The following is a 24424-nucleotide window of genomic DNA, read 5'->3' on the forward strand; positions in this document are numbered from 1 at the left end:
TGAACAAGAAGTAGGACTGAGTGGACTTGCAGGCTCTCAATTTTTACATTGTTTTGTTTTTGAGTGCAGTTATGTAACCAAAAAAAATCTACATTTGTAAGTTGCACTTTCATGATAAAGAGATTGCACTCCAGTACTTGTATCAGGTGAACTGAAAAATAATATTTCTTTTTTTACAATGCAAATATTTTAAAAATAAATATAAAATGAGCACTCTGCACTTTGTATTCTGTGTTGCAATCAAAATCAAAATATTTGAAAATGCAGAAAACATCCAAAAATATTTAAATTAATGATATGCTATTATTGTTTAACAGCATGCTTAACTGTGTGATTAATCACAATAATTTTTTTAATTGTGTGATTAATTGTGACTAACTTTTTAAATCGCTTGACAGCCCTGGTTTCAACATAATTTTTAGCAGCTGAGCTGAGGAATGCAGCCACCTCTGGAAACAGGGCTGATGTTTAACAGCATATAACGACAATACACAGCAGTCTAGGAAAGAAAGTAAAGACAAAGGAACCATTGGCAGCTGAAACTACAAGCAGATTTTAGTTAACTCTCCAGATTGGGATTCAACCACCGACTTGTGAAAAATGCCATGGGATCCTTAGTGACCAGAAAAAGGTCAGGACCTTTGTTTGAAACTCTAATTCCAAGAAAGGGATGCCCCTTCCAGCAGCCTAGCCCCCTTGGCACTATGCTGTGGTAACCATTCCCTTTGGAGTCAGAGATGGTCTCTTCCTGGCAAACAGATTACGTTCACTTTCTCCCTCTCTGGGCAGTTTCAAGAACCAATCACCTGTAATGCATGGTATTGATATAATCCAGGTAGTGCTCCACAGGGCTCTGTAATCCCAGACGGAGACAGAGCAAGAGCACACGTGCACGGTAAAGGAATGAGTTGATAAACAACAACCCAGCCAGGGCAATAAAGGATACAGAAATAAAAGCACCATACCGGATGGTTGGCTGGTCCCCACTTATCTGCCTGAATCTCCGGTGAAGGTGCTCAATTTGTTCCAAAGTGACTGGGAAGAGAGAAGAGAAAGATCATTTGTCACTAACCTCTCCTGCCACAGCAGATGAGGTCTCCGCATAGGGCTCCCACGCTCTGCCAGACCTTCCCTAGGGGAAGCAGCAATGCACTGGAAGAGGATCATGGGGACTGAAAAAGGGTCTCATTCCTCCTGTGGCTGCTGCCCATCCATCCCTGCTAAACATTCCCAGGACTTCTGACAAGCACCATATTTTTGGCCTTCAGAGAAAGCTCCCTCTGGAGAGGATACGCCTGGCTGCCCTGGAAAGTCTCCATCACGTCACACACCTGGAGCACTGTGTGAGGGTCAGTATATGTTTACTCCCTGGTAAAAGGCAGGTGGCCCTTAGTAAACAAACGTGTTAAGTGGGGTTCTGTCTCTCCTTGGCTCCTAACCAAGCGTCTTGTCTCGATGGGCAGTCCCCATTCCTTCCCTGCGCCTCTCTGCTGCATGCACTCCCAACAGGGGACATTTTTGTGGCATCGTTTGCAGCACATCTCTGCGGAGAAGCGGGCAGCCTGCGGCATGGTGCTGTGGCTGCAGGAAACGGTGTTAACCAGGGGTTTGTGTCTGGGGACTCGCCCATGACCAGCCCAGTAGAAAGCCTGGTCAAGGGAAATCTTACTCCAGGGGACAGCACAGCTAGTGTGTCCCCACCAGGGAAAGTGAAAATCTCTTTGTGCATTGGGGCTTCATGGTGACTAGCGTAGGCAGTGCTGTTGTAACCGTGTCAGTCCCAGGATATTAGAGAGACGAGGTGGGGGCGGTAATAGCTGGCAAATAATGGACATAGATACACTTAGGCCTGGTCTACACCAGACACTTAGGCTGACCCTGCTGCATCACTGAGAGATGCATTTAAACCAAACTGGCATAGACACTGCAGGGGCGACGGAAGAATTCTTCTGGCCAGCTAGCGATCACCTCTCAACGGGGCGGATTTACTGCTGCAACGGAAAAGCCCCTTCCCCCCCCCGTAGCAGGCATCTACATTACAGTGCTAGACTGGCGAAGCTGCAGCCGTGCCGTTTCAGCACTTCCAGACAAGGGTCAAAGGTCCAAGCAGCTCTTCGGAAAGTTGCATGTTGGTGCAACAGAGTAGTGGGGATGAGGAGCTTCCTTAAGAGGAGACATTGGACTCGGCTAAATAATTCAGCTCTGTTACAGCTCCAGTGACTTCCTTGAAAAAATCTGACCCATTAGGGCTACTTTATTTGGAAAGCAGCAGAGGGGATGCACGGCAAAGATATCAAATGGTGTTGGTGGATACGGCAGCATGGACTTGTGGTTAGAATGCAGGACTGGTTTCAGGAGACCTAGCTTCTATTTCCAGCACTGCCACTGGCTCCCTCTGTGGCCTTATGCATGTCACTTAACCTCTCTGCAGCTCTGTTTCCCCATCCATAAATCAGGTGAGTATCATTACTTGCTTATCTCAGAAGGGTCTGTGGGGACTGACTGTTCAGTGTTTGTAAACTGCTTTGAACATGTGAAGTACTACATGAGCCAAGTACTCACGGTATGGGAAAAGGCCCAGAACAATGCTGGCTATTCCACATCCGCTAGAGCTGCGTTGCTTCAGAGGGGTAGCTGTGTTAGTTTAGATCTGTAAAAGTGGCAAAGAGTCCTGTGGCACCTTATAGACTTACAGACGTATTGGAGCATGAGCTTTCGTGGGTGAATACCCACTTCATCAGATGCATCTGACGAGGTGGGTATTCACCCAGGAAAGCTCATGCTCCAATACATCTGTTCGTCTATAAGGTGCCACAGGACTCTTTGCCACTTTTATAGCTGCATTGTAGCATGTAGAATTGTAGGTGTAGAATTATTATTTATTGAAAGCTACCCACAGTATGAGATGGTCCCTGTTCCCAAGGAATTTATAATGTACGGTCCTGATCCTGCAATCTGAGCCACTCAAGCAAACTCTTAATGCCCTGGTGGCCCATTAGCAAAAGCTAAAGTTAGCTTGCAGTAAGATTTTAGCCCCAGACAATACAGTTGAGATACAAAGTGCTGAGGTGAGAATCTGGTCTCTAAGTGATACAGAGTTGTCTCTTCCTCCCTCCCCATAGTCATGTAGCTTATATTTGGGGAATTACCCCTAAGAGGGGTCAGTGACATAAGTGCACTGTTGCTGATTAAAAATAAAACATTAAAAAATAAATAAAGGTAGCCAATCAGGCCTTCCTGTTTACTTCAAGATTAGGAGGGGGCTCTATGAAATTCAAAAGCAATATATTTGAGAGAGAAAAGGGAAAGTTTTTGGACTATGACTTTCAGAAGTAACTATAAATTTTGGATGCCAATTTGAGACACCTTAAATGGACCTGATCTTCAGAAAGCACTGAGCAGCTCCCTTGTCTAGAAATCAGGCCCCTGCACTGTAACGTGGCCCCCAAACATGGAGGTATCCAAAGAGACTGGTCACTTTTGAAAATCTTTGCCTAGACCAGGGTGGGCAAACTTTTTGGCCTGAGGGCCACATTGGGTTTCCAAAACTGTATGGAGGGCCGGTTAGGGGAGGCTGTGTCTCCCCAGACAGCCACTTATGGCCCAGCTCCCACCTTCTATCTGACCCCCCACCCCACCCCACCACTTCTTGCCCCCTGACGGCTCCCCCGGAACCCCTGCCCCATCCAGCCACCCCTTCTCCCTGTCCTCTGACCGCCGCCAGAACCCCTGCCCCTGACTGCCCCCCGTTGCCCCATCCAACCCCCCCTCTCCTTCCTGACTGCCCCCCGGGACCCCTGCCCCCATTCAACCCCCCCTATTCCCCGCCCTCTGACTGCCCCCACCCCAATCCATGCCCCCGCCCCCGACCACCACCCCGAACTCCCCTGCCCTCTATCCAGCCCCCACTGGCCCCTGCCCCCTTACCATGCTGCCTGGAGCACCGGAGCTCAGGACAGGAGGGCTGTAGGTTGCCCACGTCTGACCTAGACACTCCATCAGCCTAGAAGTTGTAATTATGCTACCTTGGATAAAATTAAGAGCCATCGATTCTCCTGCTTCAAATCATGACGGTGATCACCAGCTGGGCTCAATTCCCCCCTCCTCCCCTACCCCTGGAATAATCATGGGCATTGTAGTGGCATATTATACATTCTGAAGTATCTGCCACTGGCTAATAGATGGTACCAAGCTAGACAGACCACTGCTCTGCTGCAGTGTGGCAAAGTTTACCTCCCCATGGTGGAGAAAGACAGTGTCGCGGCACATGAAGACTATTTGGGTACAATAATTCAGTTGTCCCACGAGTTAATACTTATGGGTACATGCTGTAACTGCATTGGCTGTGCACGGGTGCTGGCGGGGGGCAGCTCATGCAAGGAGAACAGCAATTCTGATGTTTACCCCTAACTATAGAGAGCTTACAAGTAACGATACTATCTTACTCAGAAACTCAGCGCCCGGGAGTGAACGCCATGCCAGTCATTGGCCCACAGAACCATTCATCTGTGAACCTCAAGGAGATTTACGAGCACTGATTAAGCCTTGCACACCACACAGGAAGTGGGAATTATCCCCGGTTTATCGATGGGGAAGCTGAGACGAGAACTGGATGGCGACTTGCACAACATCACACTGCAAGTCTGACAGAGCCCTGGACAGACTTCAGCCTCCCACTCCAATGCTCTAAGCTCTAGGCATGGCTCCCCTCCCACTGCAAGAGGGACTAGCCCTAATATCAACCTGCAATAAGCTGTGGCAAGACCAATCACTGATTTGTTGACTCCTTAATTCTGGTGGAAGTTATTTTCTTTTCGCTGATACCTTGCCAGAAACTCATGTTCATACTTACAGGACTCAAATCAGTCACGGGCTGGTACTTTTCAGACTTGCATAAATATTGACTATAGTAATTATCAGCAGTGGGAAAAGCAGCCTTTGGCTTTGTTTGTGCAAGATATTAGCTCATGTCCATGTGCCCACTGAGCATCACATTCTCTCTGACCCAGCCCCAGCGATGGGAGACATGGCATATCGAATCACATGGGATATGATGGAATACAGGCTTTCCACTAATGGGTCTTTCGCAGCAGGGCAGGTAATTCACAAGCACATTAAAAAATCATGGGCAGATCTATGATTTTAACTCCAGTCGCCGGAAGGTAACAGATCTGTACTGATATTTTTCTAACTTTTAAGTAACCGGCTTTGCTCCATTTTTGTTGTTGTTTTACAGCCTTGAAAGGGTAACCTCCCCAGTTCGCTGGCCTAAATATTTTACAGGTCCTGGGAAGCTCTCCGTGCTGTTTGCTGCAGCTTCTGTCTCTCTGTGTGCCTATTGCTGAACTGTTTTGAAACTTGGTGCAATTAGACTCATAGACTTTAAGGTCAGATGGGAACATCATGATCATCTAGTCTGACCTCCTGCCCATTGCAGGCCACAGAACCTCCCCCACCCACTCCTGTAGTAGGCCCATCACCTCTGGCTGAGTTACTGAAGTCCTCAAATCACGATTTAAAGACTCCAAGTTACAAAGAATCCACCATTTACACTAGTTTGAACCTACAAGTGATCCATGGCCCATGCTGCAGAGGAAGGTGAAACCCTCCCAGGGGCTCTGCCAATCTGACCTGGGGGAAAATTCCTTCTCGACCCCCAAATATGGTGATCATTTCGACCCTGAGCAGGTGGGCAAGAACCACCAGCCAGACACCAGGGAAAGAATTCTCTGTAGTGACTCGGAGCCCTTCCCCTTCTAGGGGCCCATCGCCGGCCATTGGAGATATTTGCTGCTGGCAGTTGCAGATCGGCTACATGCCATTGTAGGCAGTCCCATCGTACCATCCCCTCCATAAACTTACCAAACTCAGTCTTGAAGCCAATTAGGTTTGTTGCCCCCACTGCTCCCCTTGGAAGGCTGATACTTCCCTCAGTGACTCACAGTAGCTATCCTTACATCTGCTGCAGCAACAGCATGCTGTTGGGGATGGGACAATTTCACTCTTTCCAGCTGAGGAAGGATGCCACGATCACACACCTAAGACTAGCCATGGCTAGACCAGATCCACATCATCCCAATGGCTGACCTGAAAAGGATCCAATGTCTTGTAACATGATGAAAGGCATGAGGCTAAGAATGGGATGGCCACTAGCCACAGTTTAAAGCTCAGCCAAGCGTCAACAATGCAGCAAATCTCATCTTTAGGAAAAACATGTCTGAGCAAGAAGCCTAAAGTCCACTTCAGGGAGCATTCAGGTTCTTCTCTGAGTGGCTGCGGTCAAACATCAATTCCAGCTGGGTATAGACATCAGAGCTAGGCTTTGCCTCTCACCCAGGCTACACTCAGAACCCACATCCAGGTGAGCACAGCCATCCAGCTCCTGTTCTCTGACTGCTTAAGGCTTCATGAGTGAGTTAATACCAGATGGGCACAGAAATCCAGTGCACAGCATTTCTTTTTCCATCCCAAGTGTCTCAAGACTTCCCTTTTCTCACACTCACACACGGAGATGTAAATTCCATCAGTTAACGCTTTTCACTTTCACCAGGAACAGTTGCACCTGGCTTTTCCAGTCTGCCTGCAACGAAGTCTGGCAAATTCCCATGTGTGAGTGGTTCAATCTCTCATGCAATGGGGAAGGACCTTTGTTTAAAAAACTACTATTACAATAAAAGTTCTTACACGCCCAGACTGTCAGCTTCTGAACCCCCCAGTAACTGCTAACGTGTCTCCTTGCCCTTATCACTGGCTCCCGATTAGCCAAACAAATGTGGTGGGGTTGGCCAAGCTGTTTGGATGCTCAGGATCCTGCTGTATTTTGACTCTCTAGTTGCTTAAAATGGGACTCAACCTATTACTCTTACGTCTCCACTATAGCCAAGTAGTGCTTTTAAAATCCTGCAGTGGTTTATGCTTTGCTGTTTTACTTCTGTTCATGGTTTTCACATAAACGGAAACTTTTTCTACACATTGCTTTCAAATCTTAGCGGTCAGCTGTTGACCTTTCACATTGACATCACCATTGCCATGGAAACAATGGGGCCAAGGAAGTCTTGCACATCTGGAACTTGGTTTTACATCAAAGTCTTATAAACCTCAGGGAACGCACAAGCAGTAACAAAAATCCCATTTGGCAGCAAAATGGTACCTCTTCCTCCCCAGCCATCAGAGTGTTCAGAGCGCGTCTATGATTAGCATGGGAGGACTTGGAAATGGCACGCCTGGGTTCTATTCCCAGTTGTGCCAGTGAATTTGGGCAAGTCACCACTTCTCTGTAATGTAGCTTTCCATGTATGTAAAATGGAGGCAGCCTCCCCCCCCAGTGGGTTATGGAGCAATTTGAGATTCACAGACGGAGGGCACAGATGGCGTGCTACTATAGTGTAGTAGGGACCACTAGTGATCATCAGGTAGCCATGTTACATGCTCGTGAAGAGCTTGCACTGCTCTGTGGAGGGGGGAGGAGCTCTGAGTGCTGCAGCATGGGCTCACCTCTCCCTTCCAGGTGCTTCACCTGCCCATGGTACAAAACAAAAGGGGGAGGGGTCTCTCTCAAAGCCAGGTCTTCCTCTCATGCCACCCCGGCAGCACAAGGCTGGGCACAGCTCTCCTCTCGAACAGGCAGGTGATCAGTTGCGATCGGACATTGTGTTCAAAAGAATCTCAGTCCTTTTCCATAAAGCAGCAACACCTGCACAGGGGAACGAACGCCCCAGGAGAGACGCGCAGGGTCAACACTTCCCGCTCATATCCCTTGGAAATGACGTTAGCCTCTGATGGCCCAAGCCCTTGCCCACGTGCAGGCTTCCAGGCTATAGAGAAAGGCACTGGATTCATTGGGCTCTTTTCCAGGCTGCTGGTCTCTGTGCTGTTTGAGTCAGAGCCCCCCCACTCCTGGCCTCAGAGAGATTCTGAATACTGCTGCCATTTTGTTGGGGTCCCTTAAACAGCTGTGTCAGCCCCATGCACAACAATCACCTAGCCTACAACAAAGCCACCTCCCAGCTCCCCACCTCCAACATGAAAGGACCTTCAGTGACTGAAGTCAGGCTGGAGTAGGTGCCCTGGTCCCTTCTGATGGTGGGGAGGGGCTGAGTTCCAATGGGACTTCTAGTGGCTCCGGGTCCACAGGTACCACTGGGGCCCAAGGCCACCCACCACGTGAGGAATTAGGGCCAGTGTTTTAAAGGTATTTAGGTGCCTGAAGACACAGGTAGGCATCGAGGTGCTTTGGAAATCCCACAAGACATCTTCAGGCACCCAGACACCTTTAAACCACAGGCCTTTGACTCTGAATACCAGCAGAGCTGCAGGGGCCCAGCTCCCTCCTGACAGAAGCAGGCACAGCTGCAGGGTGGAGTGATGCGATGGAGGGGAATAGCTCAGTGGTTTGAGCATTGGCCTGCTGAACCCAGGGTCCTGAGTTCAATCCTTGAGGGGGCCATTTAGGGATCTGGGGCAAAAATTGGCGATTGGCCCTGCTCTGAGCAGGGGGTTGGACTGGATGATCTCCTGGGATCCCTTCCAAACCTGATAGTCTATGATTCGTCACTAAAACCGGGGGTTTCATTTCTTTCCTTATTTGGCTCCAGGAATCATAGACTATCAGGGTTGGAAGGGATCTCAGGAAAAAAAAGAGGGGGGAGGGATAGCTCAGGGGTTCGAGCATCGGCCTGCTAAACCCAGAGTTGTGAGTTCAATCGTTGAGGGGGCCATTTAGGGATCTAGGGCAAAAATTGGGGGTTGGCCCTGCTTTGAGCAGGGGGTTGTACTAGATGACCTCCTGAGGTCCCTTCCAACCCTGATAGTCTATGATTCTATGAATACAGTAGAGTTGTGTCTGTGTGTTTACACTGTGCTGACTTTGTCCCTAGGCATTATTTGAATTCCAGCGGCACCCAGGCCCAGTGCAATACAAACATGTCCCTGCCCCGGAGAGCTGGGGCTCTAGCTCTAGCTGTAGTCATGGGAATCCACTTCCCAGCAGGGTTCTCAGAGCTCGGGTTATACTGGGACTGGGGCAAACCTACACGTCCTTGGTGTCTAACTTAACTTTCACAGACTGCCCCCTCTCCACCCTGTCTGCTCACGCACACATGTAAACAGCCAGCGAAGGAAAAATAATCCAGGGTGATGACCCTTTTAGAGAGGCCAAGATTTGTTTTAAACACACTTCTGCCTCAGTCTGTGCTGCACCAGCCACCACCCCAACTTATTTATCTCAGCCGATAAGCCTCCCTTCAGAGCCCTCCCCTCCCTTTCTGCCTCCTGCTGCTCCCAGCCGAAGCCTTCTCCCTAGCCCACAGCAGCTGCAGGGACGCTCCAAATGGTCGAGAGAAGGCAGCTCCTGCAAGGCAGTAACACTGTTCCAGGAGTAGCTGCTATACAGGGCTTAAGGCAATGCCGATAACCTGCCTCTCGCTGTCCCACACAGCTTGCACTCTGAAGGGAGCCAGTTTCTGATCATACACAGCTCCTGAGTGACCCAGGAAAGCGGTACGGTCTCGCTTGAACTTGGGTCTCCCACAGGCAAGCACAGAGTCTACCCCAGATGACGGGGGCTGGCTATGTGGTACTTTAAATGTGTCTCAGCCCTGGAAAGTGACTCTAATAACAATGATAAGACCCAGTCTTACACAGAGTTTTCCATCAGTAAGTCTCCAAGTGTTTTATAAAGGAGGTCAGTATGATCAACACCATTTTACAGTTGGGAAACTGAGGCACAGAAGGGTGAGGTGACCTGCCCAAGGTCACCCAGCAGGCCAGTAGCAGAGCCAGGAATAGCACCCAGGTCCAGCAATCTATCCAGTAGGCCACACTCTCTCTTCTTAACAACTAGCATCTTCTGGTTCCCTAGCCAATATGCACTGACATCAGCTCAAACCTGCTCTGTTTGCAAGCAAACAGCTGCGGGGGGTTTTGTTTTCTTCTTAGCTGCCAGCCCCCCAGCTTCACCTTGCAGGGCTCCATTAGCAGGCTGAGGGTTTGTGCAGCTGTCACTGGGCCTAATCTGACCAGCCGCTTGACTTTCACCTAGCTTTTCTGTCAGAGCCCAGGTTGAGTTCACCAGGCCTGTAGTCAGAAAAACATCTTGTGACTTGCAAACTGAGTAGACTGGATCAGGATTCATTGAGCCACAGTGAATATGAAATTCCTCCTTGCCATTTACACAGAGGCCAAGATCAAAGGTATGTAGGCACCTACTGAAATCAACAGGAATTTGGTGCCTAAATACCTTTGAAGATCTGGGCCAGAGCTACATTTTTTTTTTGGAGGGGGTGGGAAGAAGCCCCCTCCAGTCCATTCCTGGCTAGCTGGGTTTGGGACAGAAGTTACTCACCAGCTGATGGTTATGGGCTCCTGGCTTTCCAGACAGGACTGTTCACAGCAAAGGAGCACAGTTATGCCAAAGGTTCCAATCTGCACTCCAGTCTGATCTCAGCCCTGCTGCGTTACAGAGGCTCAGGATATAGGATTCTGCTCTGGAAACAGCATCAGAAATGGTGCCAGAACTTCAATGGAGTTGGTTTCTCTTATCCAAGCACGGCAGGAATAATTGGGGTTATGTTGGGTCAAGTGTCTTCGATGGAGCTATCCCAGAACAAAGACCGATGGGGACTAGATAATTAAAAGTGACCAGGCTGGATTGCTTTTTATTGTAACTGTAGTCCATATGAAAATGCAGATCTTCAACTTGAACTAGCCCACCCCCTAACCTCCCTCCCGTTTTAGAGCACTACTCCCTCTGCAGCAGAGACTTCTAGACCTTGTTCTGGAACAAGATGTGGCTGGAGAAGTTTGATACTAACGAGGCAGGCACCCATCCAGTATAGTGACTTGACTGAAGTGCCTAGATACCACAATGATGGCCAGTTTAGAAAGGCCACAGCGATAATATGGGGCCTTGTAGCAGAGTGCCTGATACCAAAGGTGCATTGTAAATCTGGGGGCTTGAGTTCTGATCTAGCTGAATAAGCTGGTTCCTGGGCGCCATCATGTGACACCCCCTTGCCTCCCACTGGCTCTCCACGTTCCCTTGACTGCTTGGATGTGCACTGTACAGGAGGGGAACCTAAGCTGTATCATTTCATTATTTTTATGCACGTAAGAGAGAGGAATCCGGGCTGAGGCTGAGGGCAGTTTTATTGTTGCCCAAGTGACTATTAGTACCAGCGAAAGGTGCTGGATTGACAGTTTATCCCGGAAGCACATCTACACAAACACAGGGACAGCGCAGGTTTCTTCTGTCCGCTCTGCTGGCCATGTGTCTGTTGTGACAGCTAGTTTGGTCCGATGAACACCTGTGCGCTGGAAACAGGCTTGAGATCATCAACTCATTTCACCAATGCCACCAAACAGACAGCTGGTGATGTTTCTCCCCACCTGGGCAGGGTAAGCATTTAACTTCTCAGGTGGTTAATTTGATATTTTGGCTCAGGTGGCCAGCATGAGTCACAGTCTCATAAGCACACAACACTCTGTCTTTAAACGATCAGATTTCTCCTCCAGCCAAAGCCAGGTTGTAAATGCAGCCTCACTCCCTTTCTGTGTGGAAAGCTGAGATGTCTAGTGCGTTGCCAGAGTTCTACACTGCACAGCACTGACCGCTTAGGCCTTGCAGCCCTGCCCTAAAGGAGCGGAGGCAAAAGGAGGGCGTTTTTGCCTTCAAAGATGGGGATTGTAAACAAATGCTATTTGTGTGCCTGTCACCTGCTCCTTAAGAGCTTGATCCTTCGGCCTTTGAAGTCTACAGCAAAACTCCTTGTAGATCACAATAGAAAAAGTGTCTGGGCCCAAAGGTATCGTGGGTTGTCACGGACTCCCTGGGCGATGCTCTGGAACTGCTCCCCGTGAAGCCAGTCAGGACTCTGGGGCAGTCGCCTTCCTGTGAGCAACCTGTCTGCAGGACACAAAGCTCACACAGCTTCCACCTTCCTGGGTCTGACCTCGGAGCATTCAGCATCCTTTGCCCCTCTGTGCGCTTCCCACAGCGAGTCCGCTCAGGCAGGGCTCCTGGGGAAGCCAGAGGGTCCTGCACCCCAACTTCGCAGTCAGACGTGACTCTCAGCCAGCCAATAAAACAGAGGTTTATTAGACGACAGGAACATGGTCTAAAACAGACCTTGTAGGTGCAAAGAACAGGACCCCCTGAGCTGGGTCCATTTTAGGGGGCAGTGAGCCAGACAGCCACATCTGCCCTTCACTCCGTGTCTCCAGCTAGCCCCAAACTTAAACTCCCTCCAGCCCATCCTCCTCTGGGCTTTGTCCCTTTGCCGGGCTAGGAGGTCACCTGATTCCTTTGTTCTCCAACCCTTTAGCTCTCACCTTGCAGGGGGGAAGGGCCCAGGCCATCAGTTGCCAGGAAAGAGGGTGTCGGCCATTCTCTGTGTCCAGACCCCTGCACACACCTGCCCTTTAGGGCTCTGCAATGATCTTACACCCTTATCCCACCTCCTAGATACTTAAGAACTGCATAGGGGAAACTGAGGCACCCCCACAATAGTCAGAGGAAACATTAAGAACAGTCCCACTTCGTTACATGGGTGAAGTCAACTCTTTTGTTGGGCAGTGGTATTAATGCATGCTCTCTGTCCTATTCAGACTTCTGCTTTGGAGGGTGAAGGGCTGAGCAGACTATCAGGGACAGTCACATGCCAGTTCATGGGAGTCAGAGACCTGCTGAGTCATCTGGAACATCCTCCAGCTGAAGCAGGATGGTTCCCTAGGGCATTTACAGAAGTGCTTCTCTAGTCCAGTTGCAAACAGCTCCAATGATGTGGCTTTCACCCCTTCCCTTGGGAGACTCTCGTGGTCTGACAGCTGCATCGTTAGGAAATACTTCCAGGTATCATCCTAAAATAGTCTTGGTTTGAATTGAGGCCTTTCCCCCCGTGTAATCTCTCCCCCACCTTGGCATTCACACCCTTAAATACTTCTGGACAATTGTCACATTCACCCCACAGTTGTCACTGATTTACTCTCTCCTCAACTCCATCCTTCCAGCCCCAGATAGATGGAAATGATAAGCTCTGTGATGTGGTCTGTTCTTTCTAATGACTGGTTAATTCATCAACGCACAACCCTCTGCAGACACCAAACAGGTACCCAACGCGTGGCTGAGAGCAGCATGTCACATCTACGACACCAGGGTCTCTCTCCTCCCTGGGAACTGGAGCCCAGACAGGCAGTGTTGTATTAGTTACTGTATTTAGCCTGTCCGGGACTGGCTTCCACCGAGGCTAAGGAGCGATAGGACGCTACCTCCAGCTACCCTCTGCTCAGATACACAAGCATCTCAGTTTGCAAGTGAACTGTTTTTAAAAAAAACAACAACATTGGATTTGGGAGCCTTTAAAACACCTCCCTGTTCTCCTCTCCCTCCCCTTCTCGACCCATGACCCTGCCTCACTGAGAATGGATTAAGGCAGCAGGAGCCCCCCCCCCATGAAGACATGACACTGCGGGGCTCCCTGTGCGTGTTGGCCATGTCCCTACGCACATCACAGCAACCCCCTGCCTGGCAGAGGAAAGCTAGACGCCATCGCCTTTAGTCTCGGTGCTGCTACACTATCACCTGGAAGAGCAACAGGAGCTCCCTAGACCCGTATCTTGGGCTCAGCACTCTGCCTGCACAGAGAGCCTGACCTCGGCTTCCACTGGGAATTTGGGCACTGACCATAATGAGAGCCCAAGCTGGCCCTTGGAGAGCTCAGATCACCCTGCCCCCATGAGGTAGTTACTTGTGCTGCCTCTCAGCCACGAGCTCAACCTCAGCAATGACATTTCCAAGTAAGTTCTTCCCAGTAGCAACCATTTCAGGGTCCGTGTTAGTCTTGAGCCCACAGGGAGGGGCAGATCGACCTCTATAAAAACTCCACAAGAGACCATGCTCTGCAATATTTCTCTTCTGTCTCCAGTACTACGTCCGGCCCTGTTCCACTGTGAACTGTATCATATATAAAGTCTGCTGCAGTTTCCACGGTATGCATCTGATGAAGTGAGCTGTAGCTCACGAAAGCTCATGCTCAAATAAATTGGTTAGTCTCTAAGGTGCCACAAGTACTCCTTTTCTTTTTGCGAATACAGACTAACATGGCTGTTCCTCTGAAACCTGTATCAAGATGGAATCCAGCCCATTGACCCTTTTCCAATAATTTGTTTTGACTTTTTTTTAAATTATTGATTTAAAATGAAATATTCCCTCATTCCGCAAACGTCCCCTCCTGCTTTGCTGCGACTGAGGCTTGAATCAGACGTGCACGCAGACAGTGAGAAGAACCATGGGCTCCAGCCGCTCGCTCTCTCAAATGTTAATCTAATAAATGAAGAGGGGAAGAGTTATCAACCAGGCCAACATACCCACTGGTCTGCAAGCACAGACACTTCAAATGCAGCCAAATTAGCCCTTCATTAAAGCCCATCACTACATGAGACTTCTCAAACACAATGAGCACGCTCAGATTCACAGCAGAATGCAGTCTACGCAGGAGACTCAATATAGGATCTCACTGGAATGTGGCTGGGAACTTTTGATTTTAAAGGCATGTAATGGATGCTTCTGGCATTCCAAAGTCACTCACTGTAGCCCAAAAAGAGGCTCTGATAAGGTAGGAGCCACTGTACATACCCCAATCCTCTTAGGGCCACGTGACTGCAATAGGAAAGGAATTGGCCGTAAATAACTCCATATCAGACTGGCCTGACACAAGCTGCCTTTAGTTTTTTTAAATAAAGGCTGGCTCTTTGCATTGTTATTTGGTTTAGAGCAGCTTCTAGGGACCTCAGTCAAGCTCAGGGGTCAATTGTGCTTGGCACGGTACAGATGCACCATATTAGCCAACCCCTGCCCCATTCTAGAGAGATGGGGCAGACAGAGTGGGAGGGGAAAGAGAAGCAAAGAGGGGAGAGGTGATTTGCCCAAGGTCATGCAGCAGTTCTGTGGCAGAGTCAGGAATAGAAACTAGGTCTCCCAGGGCCCAAGTCACTAGACCATGCTTCCTCTCCCTTTTGTCTGTTTACAGCCCTTACTTGTTGCAGTATAAAGCAGACATGACAACAAGCTCTTCAGGGCAAGTGCAATGTCTTCATTTGTCCCTGTGAAGCATCAACCACACTTCAGCATGCTCAGAAATCAGTCAATGCCTACAGTTACTCCTGGGTTTGCTGCAACCTCTCCCCTTATCGAGCATAGGTCCGAATGTGACGTTGCACTCTATATGATTTTATAAAAATATGCTAATAAAAGTGTGAATATAACGTAACTGGAATATGCTTCATGCAAAAGGTCTCTTGTAAGGTATCATTACAAAGCTTGTAATCTACTGAGTGTGGTCATCCTATTTGTATAAATGTATCACTCTTGTATCTGAAACTAGAAATATAACCCTGAGGTCCTATTGTAGTTATGCAAAGTGTGGGCCATTAATGATGGTTTAGAATCTTAATGGCTCCCATTAACCAGGACAGTTACCTGTAGATGGCTCTGTTTCACTGGTAAGTCTTCCTGTGGTCTGGCAAGTGGGTAATGAAGTCTTACAGTGACATGTGATCATGTCACCTGAACTGGAACCCATCTTCAACCTGGTGCTTTTCCAGTGAGAAGGAGGGTTGGGAACCCAGAGGGACAAAGGTTTCCCACCTTATGCAAAAGATATATACGTGGGTGGAACAGAACAAAAGGGGGCGGCCATCATGAGAAATCCCCTAGCTACCACCTGAGCTGGAACAAGGGCTGTACCAGGGGAAAGGATGGGGCCCAGACTAGGAAGGCATCCAGTCTGTGAAAGAAACTTATTGAAACATCTCGGAGGGTGAGATTTTATCTGTATTCAGTTTTATTACCGTACTAGACTTAGACTTGCGTGTTTTATTTTATTTTGCTTGGTAATTCACTTTGTTCTGTCTGTTACTACTTGGAACCACTTAAATCCTACCTTTTGTATTTAATAAAAATCACTTTTTATTTATTAATTAACCCAGAGTATGTATTAATAACTGGGGGACAGGGGGACAGCTGTGCATCTCTATCTATCAGTGTTATAGAGGGCGAAAAATTTATGAGTTTACCCTGTATAAGCTTTGTACAGTGTAAAACCGATTTATTTGGGGTTTGGATCCCATTGGGACTTGGTCATCTGAGTGTTAAAGACAGGAACACTTCTTAAGCTGCTTTCAGTTTAAGCTTACAGCTGTTAGGGGACGGGGGTTCAGACCTGGGTCTGGCTTTGCAGCAGGCTACCGGGTCTGGCTCAAACCAGGCAGGGCACTGGAGTCCCAAGATGGGAGGGCAGGGAAAGCAGGGGCAGAAGTAGTCTTGGCACATCAGTTGGAAGCCCCAAGGGGGTTTCTATGATCCAGCCCATCACACCCATCTATTCACACGACCAGACTAGGCATGCAAGAGCCTTCTCCTCCGCAGCTCCTTACACCTGGAACAGCTGCCCTGCTTCTCTCTACCGCATTGATTCTCCTTCTCATTGCAAATCTCAGCTGGCCAGAATAATCTTTTCTTCCTTGTCTGGACCATTGCATCCCCTATGTCATTACATATTATTCAACTCTGTCATTGTATTAATGCCATAAAGCATCTTATGATGCAATTTGTATGAAAGACACTTTGCAAAATTAAGTAGTATGGAAGATTTAGGACCTACTGATTTGTCGATCCAAACATCAACCTCCTAGAAATAGATTGATAGGGAACATATTTCTGATGCTGAAACTAATTAATTGCTGCTTAACTTCTGGTTGCAGTAGCATTTACAATCTTTCATCCAAAGTATTTGAACATTGCACTTGAATGCACTTTCAGAGGGTTAAAGTTGTTTAGGTTTCTATTTGTGTTGAAGCTTATCTTTGTGTGTGTGTTTGCATGCATAATTAATCCCTAGGGCATACCGAGTCTTATTAACATTGTGATAAGACCTCTATAAAGGCTATGAGGATAGTTTTATGGTGAGTATTTCTCAGCTCATCCCAATACATTTATTATTTGTATTGTGGTAGCATCTAGGAATCCTAGTCATGGACCACGACCCCATTGTGCTAGGCGCTGTACAAACTGCCCCACACATGGTCTATCTTTGAAATTATACATTGAAAAACATTATAACTCAAGAACAAAACCAAAGGACAGCTTAGCAAAGCCAAGAACTCATCTATGAGTGTTTCAAATTGTGGGCAACTTGTTTCAGAACAAAGTAGTGATTCCTTTTGTAACATCTATGTGAAATTGATGCTGTGCAGCTCTTATTAACTCCCACTTGGACCTGGAAGGATTACAAAGGAAGGAAAATAACCTCATACACTCCCCAGCTCTACTTTACGGAATGAATCAGACCAACAAACATAGATGGTAACCTGCTGCTTGCAATCAGTTCCTTTATTGCACCTAGCCGTGCATCCTCGATTCCTGCTGGCAGCTTTATTCAACTGCAGCATGGATGAGCGAAGCAGGTTTCAACTGCCAAGGGAGAAAACCGCAGTGACATCAAAAACCCGCACAATTCACTCACTTAAAACAAAAACCAAAATGAAAAAGCCTTTCCTGGCACAGGGCTACCCCAGCAGAACACCCCCAGAAATGGATCAACAGGAGACTGCATGATTTCAGGATGAAAACATCATATAGCTCAAGTCTCAGCTGCTTCCCAGCTATAAAGGGCAAGTTCATTTCTTCGATGTACGCTCCCTGCCCCAACAGGTAGTTTGGGAGCACTGACGTATTTTCTTTTGTCGATGCACCAAATCAGAGTAAAATTTATTCATCTCCTAACCAGGTCCCTCTTATGCAACTGGTTATCTTCCTAGCTATAAGTTGTAAATTTAATAGCGTAACCATCTAGGTGAGAATCTGGAGAATTGTCCGTTTAAATTATTCCATGTTCATTTGATTTTAATTAATTGGCCCTGTGTGGTTCTACTTAATTTGCTGTTTCTGCCTTGATTGCAACAGACAGGCTCATTTTTTGTAAACAAAATGCTTCATCTCATGGTGAGTTATTACCATTTCTTGGCTGTGGTGTGTGTTTTGTTTCTATTTAAGGACATTTTGCATTAAAAAAAATTCTAATAAGGTCTAAGAGCACAAGTAGTGAACTAAGGGCAAAACTGCAACTTTTAAAAGCACAGAAACACAAAAAGCATCTGAATCTAGAAAACATCTGTTATGTTAACTTTCCCCAAATGTATTCATTACAAAATGCATGTATGTGCTTTTATATATTAATATTACACACACACTTTTTAAAATGAAACATGATCAAACTAAGACTCCAGATCTCAACCTTGCAGTGTGCAGAATCTGAATCCGGATCCAAAGGTCACAGTTTGTCCCTCTATAAAAAGGTCCAAAATGGAACTCCTGAGTTTTGGGTGAGGGGGATGAAACTGCGAACTGAATTTTGAATCTCCCAAACGCAGATTGTTTAGATCTGGTTTCGGATCAGGTCAATAGCTAGCACGTACGTGCTACCCCATGAATTGTCTTTTGGGATTGTTATATTAAACTTATGAATAGTTTATGTGTGACTGTGTTTTACTCGATTGGGGAAGATTACCACAGTTCCTATGGGAATCAAAAACAGTGGGGGGTGATTACCCCTGAGATTGAACAACCCCAGAGTGATACTCCCACGCAAGGCTCAGGCTGGGTTTTCCAAAGACTAGGAAACAAAGAAAGGGCTTTTGGTATAATGGGATGGGCTTGAACTGACTGGTAGTCTTCCTTTTGACTCAACAAACTGATAGGATCTTAGGGGACCTCCACCCTTGTTGAAGAAAGACTGACCTCTCCCCTTGTGTTAGAATTAGGAAAAGCTTACCAGAGCTCACACACAAGTGTGTAGGAACTTTTGTTGTTTTTAATATATTTTCTCTATTCTTTGGACAAAAGCTTTACAAATTCCTAGAGCAGATCTTTTACAAAAACATCCAGGCTTGCTTTAAACGGTATCAGTGATTGAGACGCTGCTACGACCCAGGATAAATTGTTCCAATGGTTAATTACTCTCACCATTAAAATGTGCACCTTATTTCCAGTCTGAATTTGTCTGGCTTCAACTTCCAGCCATTGGATTGTGTTATACCTTCCTCTGCTAGACTGAAGAGTCCATTGTTAAATATTTGTTCCCATGTAGATAGATACAGACTGTAATCGAGTCATCCCTTAACCTTCTCTTTGTTAAGCTAAACAGATTGAGCTCTTTGAGTCTATCGCTATGAGGCAGGTTTTCTAATCCTTTAATCATTCTCATGGCTCTTCTCTGAACCCTCTCCAATTTATCAGACATCCTTCTTGAATTGTGGGCGTCAGAACTGGACCCAGGATTCCAGCAACGGTCTCATCAGTGCCAGACACAAATGTAAAATAACCTCTCGGCTCCTATTCAAGATTCCTCTCTTTATGCATCCCAGGATGGCATTAGCTCTTTTAGCCATATCTTTGCAGTGAGGAGTTCATGTTCAGCTGATTATCCACCACAACCCTTAACTCTTTTTCAGAGTCCCTGCTCCCCAAGATACAGGTCCCCATCATATCAGTGTGGCCTACATGCTTTGTTCCTAGATGTACACATTTACATATCGCCCTACTAAAATGTATACTGTTTGCTTGTGCACAGCTCACCAAGCGATCCCTGAACCAGTGACCTGTCCTCTTCATTTTTTTACCACTACCCCAATTTTTGTGGCATCTACAAACTTTATCAGTGATGACTTTAGGTTTTTCTTCCGGGTCGTTGATAAAAACCGTTAAACAGCATGGGGCCAAGAACCAGTTCCTGCAGGACCCCATGTTCCAGTGTTCCCACCATTAACATGGCAAAGGAGAGCAATGCAGAAATTACACATTCCCAAGGCGTTTCCGCTTCTGCTTTCAGATGTGTCTCACTGGCTATCAGAATAATGGCGCAATCAATGTGCGGCTTTGCAGCTCCCATTTACTCGTCACCTAAGGAGCTCAGCGCAGTTTATGAACATTAATTATCAGAGTTTCAGCACTCCTGGAAGGTTGGTATTATCTCCATTCTATAGCCAGGGATGTCAAGGCACAGAGAGGTTGAAGGACCAGCGGTTGTTATTAAAACACTACAAGTTTGTACATTCAATTTCTCAGCTCTTAGCACTCGTAGTGAATCCATCCGTCAAACAATCAGCAGCTAGATAGACTCAAAACTAACTCACCCCTTAAAAGAGCTGCGTAGCAAGCAAGAGCAGAGGAAACATGATTTGTGTTTTGAGTTCACTTACACAACCTTCCTGCCCAAACCAGCACTGTCATTTTGCTGTCATCACTTGTCTAGTTTCGAAAGCCACTGCAAATTGCAACAACATAGAGCAACCTAAAGTCCCGAGTCACTTATGCAGTTAAACCACATTCTTCACAAGTTCCATGCTTAGTGAACCTTGCCGGAACAGCTGTTTATTGGAGACGCATTAGACAAGAAAGAGACCTTGCCAGAGCCACTTTAAAGCCATTAGCAATTATTAAAAATAATACACTGGAAATAAAGAAGCTAAAAACACAGAGCAGTACTCACAGCCAGTCTTGTCAGCAAGTTCTTGAATCTCTTCTGGCATAGAGTGGGAGGAACCCATCCCTTTAAATGTATAAAGTAATAAAATGAACCAGCTTAAGTTAAATCCAGTTAATCCAAGCTAGGGTCAGGGGCAGGGATGACTATTAAAGAGCGGTGGTGGTGGGAGGAAGTTGTTTGCCCAAAACAAATAAAATAATAACCATTCAAAGCGAGCAGAGCAGGAAGCAGCCCTGCAAAGGGAGGGTTTTAAGGTGCTGGCTGACAGCAGTGCCAGCCGGACGAACGCACAGTGCATCAGTTTAAATCTTGAGGAAGCGTGAGGCACTAATTATAATACAGTGCTACATACATAGAAAGAGAGATCCAGGCTTCCTCAGGGTCCAAGAGCCTGCCAAGTTTGAGAGATACCTGGTTTAGGACAGCAGGGTGCTCTTCTGTTGTTAACACACTATATCACTTGGGAATAGAAATCCACAATGCGGCCTATTATTTCTGCATTGATTGCTGCAGGAGCAGGAACTATAGTAACAAGAAAAGTTTATTACTCTGCCTTCAACCTTGTGGCAAGACACTATTGCAGGGAGGCTGTGGACTGCTCACATTTATTACCACTGCTTGGCACTTATGTCGCATCCAATGACCTCAAAGCAGTTAAATTAAGCAAGCCTCACCACACGCCAGTGGGGCAGGTGTATTGTTCCTATTTCCCTTTTACACAGGGGTAAACTGAGGCACAGAGTCCATAGTAGTCAGATTTACCTCTCCGTTGTGGTTCTAACCATAAGGCAACCTTTCTTCAGGCAAAGAAGCTTTCCTGTTCTGAAGTCAGTCGTTCCTAAGGATTAAAAAGGTGCATTACACCAACATGGATCCAAACTTCTCCGTTTGCAAGCGAAGGAGAGGAAAAAGATTTTGCTCTCTTAGTACTTCTCACTGTTTCTCTGCCCGCCCCCGGCTCCTTAATAAATATGTCACAGTGGGTGTAGATGTCACCAAGATTTGGATAGGAAGGGTACCATTCTTGGCCACCAGGGCAATAGCCACACTAGAGGGAATTCTTAAACTACCATTGTCAAGTTTCAGTGTTAACAGCTGTGATAATCTGTCTTTGCACAACCTGACACAGCCCATATTAATTCTGTCAGAGATCATGAGCACTCTATAAATCTGTGTCAAACGGCAAATTCCGTTTTTTTAACATGAGCTTTCTCTGTGGTCTTTTTACCTCCATGTTGGACTGGCATTCCCAGGGGACAGTGACACAGGGCTCACAATGGAAGGCTGTTAAAACTCGTTTGGTCTTCGATCCACAAGGATGCACCTTTGGACAAAGAGTTGGCTACTGCCCAGAGAAACCAGGCTGGTCAATAAGCAGGGATCATGTAGTGGGGGACTTCGATCAGGAGGCTGATCGGGGATCACCTGAGAGGACTATTTTAAAAAAAGTTCCCACTGGGCCACTGGCCATTTTGGAGAGTGAGAAAAGAGACCAGAAGCCTGAAAACAGAAGAGAGAGAAGACACCATGTGCAGAAGGTGAGGAAAGATACTGATGTCCTTAGAAGATACTGACCTGAAGAATGTCCAGAGTGGTGAGGAAACTGAGGCAGGGAAGGGTGTGTCGGTGTTTTATTGTTTTGTCTGGACCTGTGTCTCTCTTGTGCTGTCTAAAGTAAAAAGTAATGATTTAGAATTCCTTCTGCAAAACCTGTGTACTATGTGCTCCAATTATTTCGTGTCCCGGGAAAGGTAAACTGTAATCCAGAGTGCCCACAAAGTTGGAGCTTAGGGGAAGGGGATATTTAAGCAACTGGAGTGTCGTGGGGGTCAGCACTGGTCCTAGGGGCCGCAGCAGCTGGACTGTGGGGTTGTAGTTGTCAGAAAGGGGGTGCTAGACAGACGAGCCATGCCCCAAGAGAGTGTGTGTTGAGACCAGAGGCAGGGCTTGGGCTCCGCTCAGCCTCCGGAAGGTTAGATGAATAGAGGCCCAGCTTGTGAGACCCAAACACAATAGCTTGGTGAGCGTCCAGCCAGAATATGACAATACCCCAGAGAGATAAACAAGAGGCAGTTTACCCTGCTCAGAGCTACTGGTTCAGGCTGCCTTAAGAGGACAGCACTGCATTGGTGTGCATGCCTTTGGTGGTTTCACACTTCTCTTCACAGCTGCCACCCTGTAGAAACTTCTTTTTTTCTTTCAATGAAAAGGGAGATTCTGAAGCATAAGACAACAGTTACCAGGAAAAAGGTACCAAGTTCCCACAGACTGGCCCACTTCAACCCCAGGCTGGAAAATTCGGAGGGAAAAAAGACTTGAGGCCTGATTCTCCTTTACGCGAAGGCTCCTTTGCATCGCTGTAAAGGGTCCGCCGCAGCACTAGGCAGTCTCAGTGTAAATGAGAATCAGCTCCTTTGTCGTTTGCTGGGCGATTATGTGTAAGGAGATGAGGCGTGGCCAGATTCTGGGTGCCGTTCTATTGTACTCCTCACCCTCTGTGATCTCAAGGCCTACATATCTGCTCTTGAAAACCACAGAAATTAAAGGGAAGAGCCATGAGATAAAGGCAAATTAAGTCACCCAAGTCACACACCTGTCTCAGCAGTTGCTATGCTCCTCTAAGATGATCCCATTGATTGGTTGGACTTTTGCCTGTGTGTTGTCTATTAGATAGGGTTTCTTTCAGTGAGAGCCTTAAGCTCTGGGCTGCTCTGTTTTATGAAGAACCTTTTGCATTGATGTGTAATTGCATAAACCAAGTAGAACTGAAACAATCCATGAAAACTACCCTCTCCACTAACTCTAGTGTCGTTGGACCACCTCAGAGTTTATAACCCAACATTGGTTTAACCCTCCCCACCCCCCTCATTCTAAAATTTGCCAAGTCACCCAGCATACATTTTTTTAAAAGGCCGAGTCCACTTGGGGATTACACTGCAACTTAGCCTCCTTCCACATGGAGACTTTGGCGACGCTCCAAACAAAGTGCAAGAAATGGGAATAGGGAGATGACAACCAGTTTGACTTAAGGCAAAAGGCACCTGTGCAAAATGCTTAATGTGGATAAAATGAGGCACCATGGCACCGGGGAAATCAGAGGATGAGTTGTATTGCATAGGAAAAGACCAGGACTGGGAGCCAGGAATGGTTCAGTACTAATTCCAGCTGTGACATCAAATGCCACCTATGCCCTTGGATAAATCACAATCATGCTGGACTAAATTCAGTGGAGTCAATGGAGCTACACGAGCAATTGATTTGGCCCCCATGGTGTCTCAGCTACAGCTGTAAAATCAAAACACGACTCTTTGCTGACCTCAGACGGGTTAGATGGGAGTCGTTACTCAATGTTTGGAATGCACTTCCAAGTGCTTCACTTATGTGAATGCCTGACTCAGACTGGGGTGGGGGTGGGGGCGGGATTCCTTATTAAGCCATGACCTCACAGCATTGTTTTCATGTTTATTCAATGTACCTTTTTTCCATCAGCCGGAGTACCATTAAACAGTTCTCCCTTCTCACACGCCAGGTCATGAGGCTGTTTCTTCCTGTACCAAAAACAAACCCAACCCCGGCTTAAAGAAAGAGATAAGGGCTGCAGCAGCAATGCCCCCATTGCACTTAAATAGCCCAATAGCTCATCTAAAAATAGAAAAAGAACAGGAATATTTGTGGCACCTTAGAGACTAACAAATTTATTAGAGCATAAGCTTTCGTGGGCTACAACTCACTTCATTGGATGCATAGAATGGAACATATAGAACATTACATTCTATGCATCCGCTGAAGTGGGCTATAGCCCACGAAAGCTTATGCTCAAATAAATGTTATTAGTCTCTAAGGTGCCACAAGTACTCCTGTTCTTTTTGCAGATACTCACTAACTCG

General features: G+C 47.0%; 1 protein-coding gene across 2 annotated transcripts in view; it reads right to left on the reverse strand.

The window, feature by feature from the left end:
- TESC (tescalcin) overlaps positions 1 to 22217 on the reverse strand; it is a 31928-nt gene extending 9711 nt beyond the window's left edge. The window contains exons 1-4 of one of the 2 annotated variants that reach the window (XM_048821119.2): positions 22113 to 22217; positions 21300 to 21375; positions 20541 to 20600; positions 966 to 1035 (exon numbers count right to left, since the gene is read on the reverse strand). In XM_048821119.2, the coding sequence (XP_048677076.1) occupies positions 966 to 1035; positions 20541 to 20598 (128 nt within the window). In that variant the 5' untranslated portion in view covers positions 20599 to 20600; positions 21300 to 21375; positions 22113 to 22217. Of the gene's footprint in view, positions 1 to 965; positions 1036 to 20540; positions 20601 to 20740; positions 20866 to 21299; positions 21376 to 22112 lie in introns of those variants that run through there. The other variant, XM_048821120.2, reaches the window with a different exon arrangement.
- Positions 22218 to 24424: the final 2207 nt, after the last annotated feature.

Source organism: Caretta caretta, chromosome 15 (assembly GCF_965140235.1).
Source record: "Caretta caretta isolate rCarCar2 chromosome 15, rCarCar1.hap1, whole genome shotgun sequence".
NCBI classification, from domain to species: Eukaryota; Metazoa; Chordata; order Testudines; family Cheloniidae; genus Caretta; species Caretta caretta.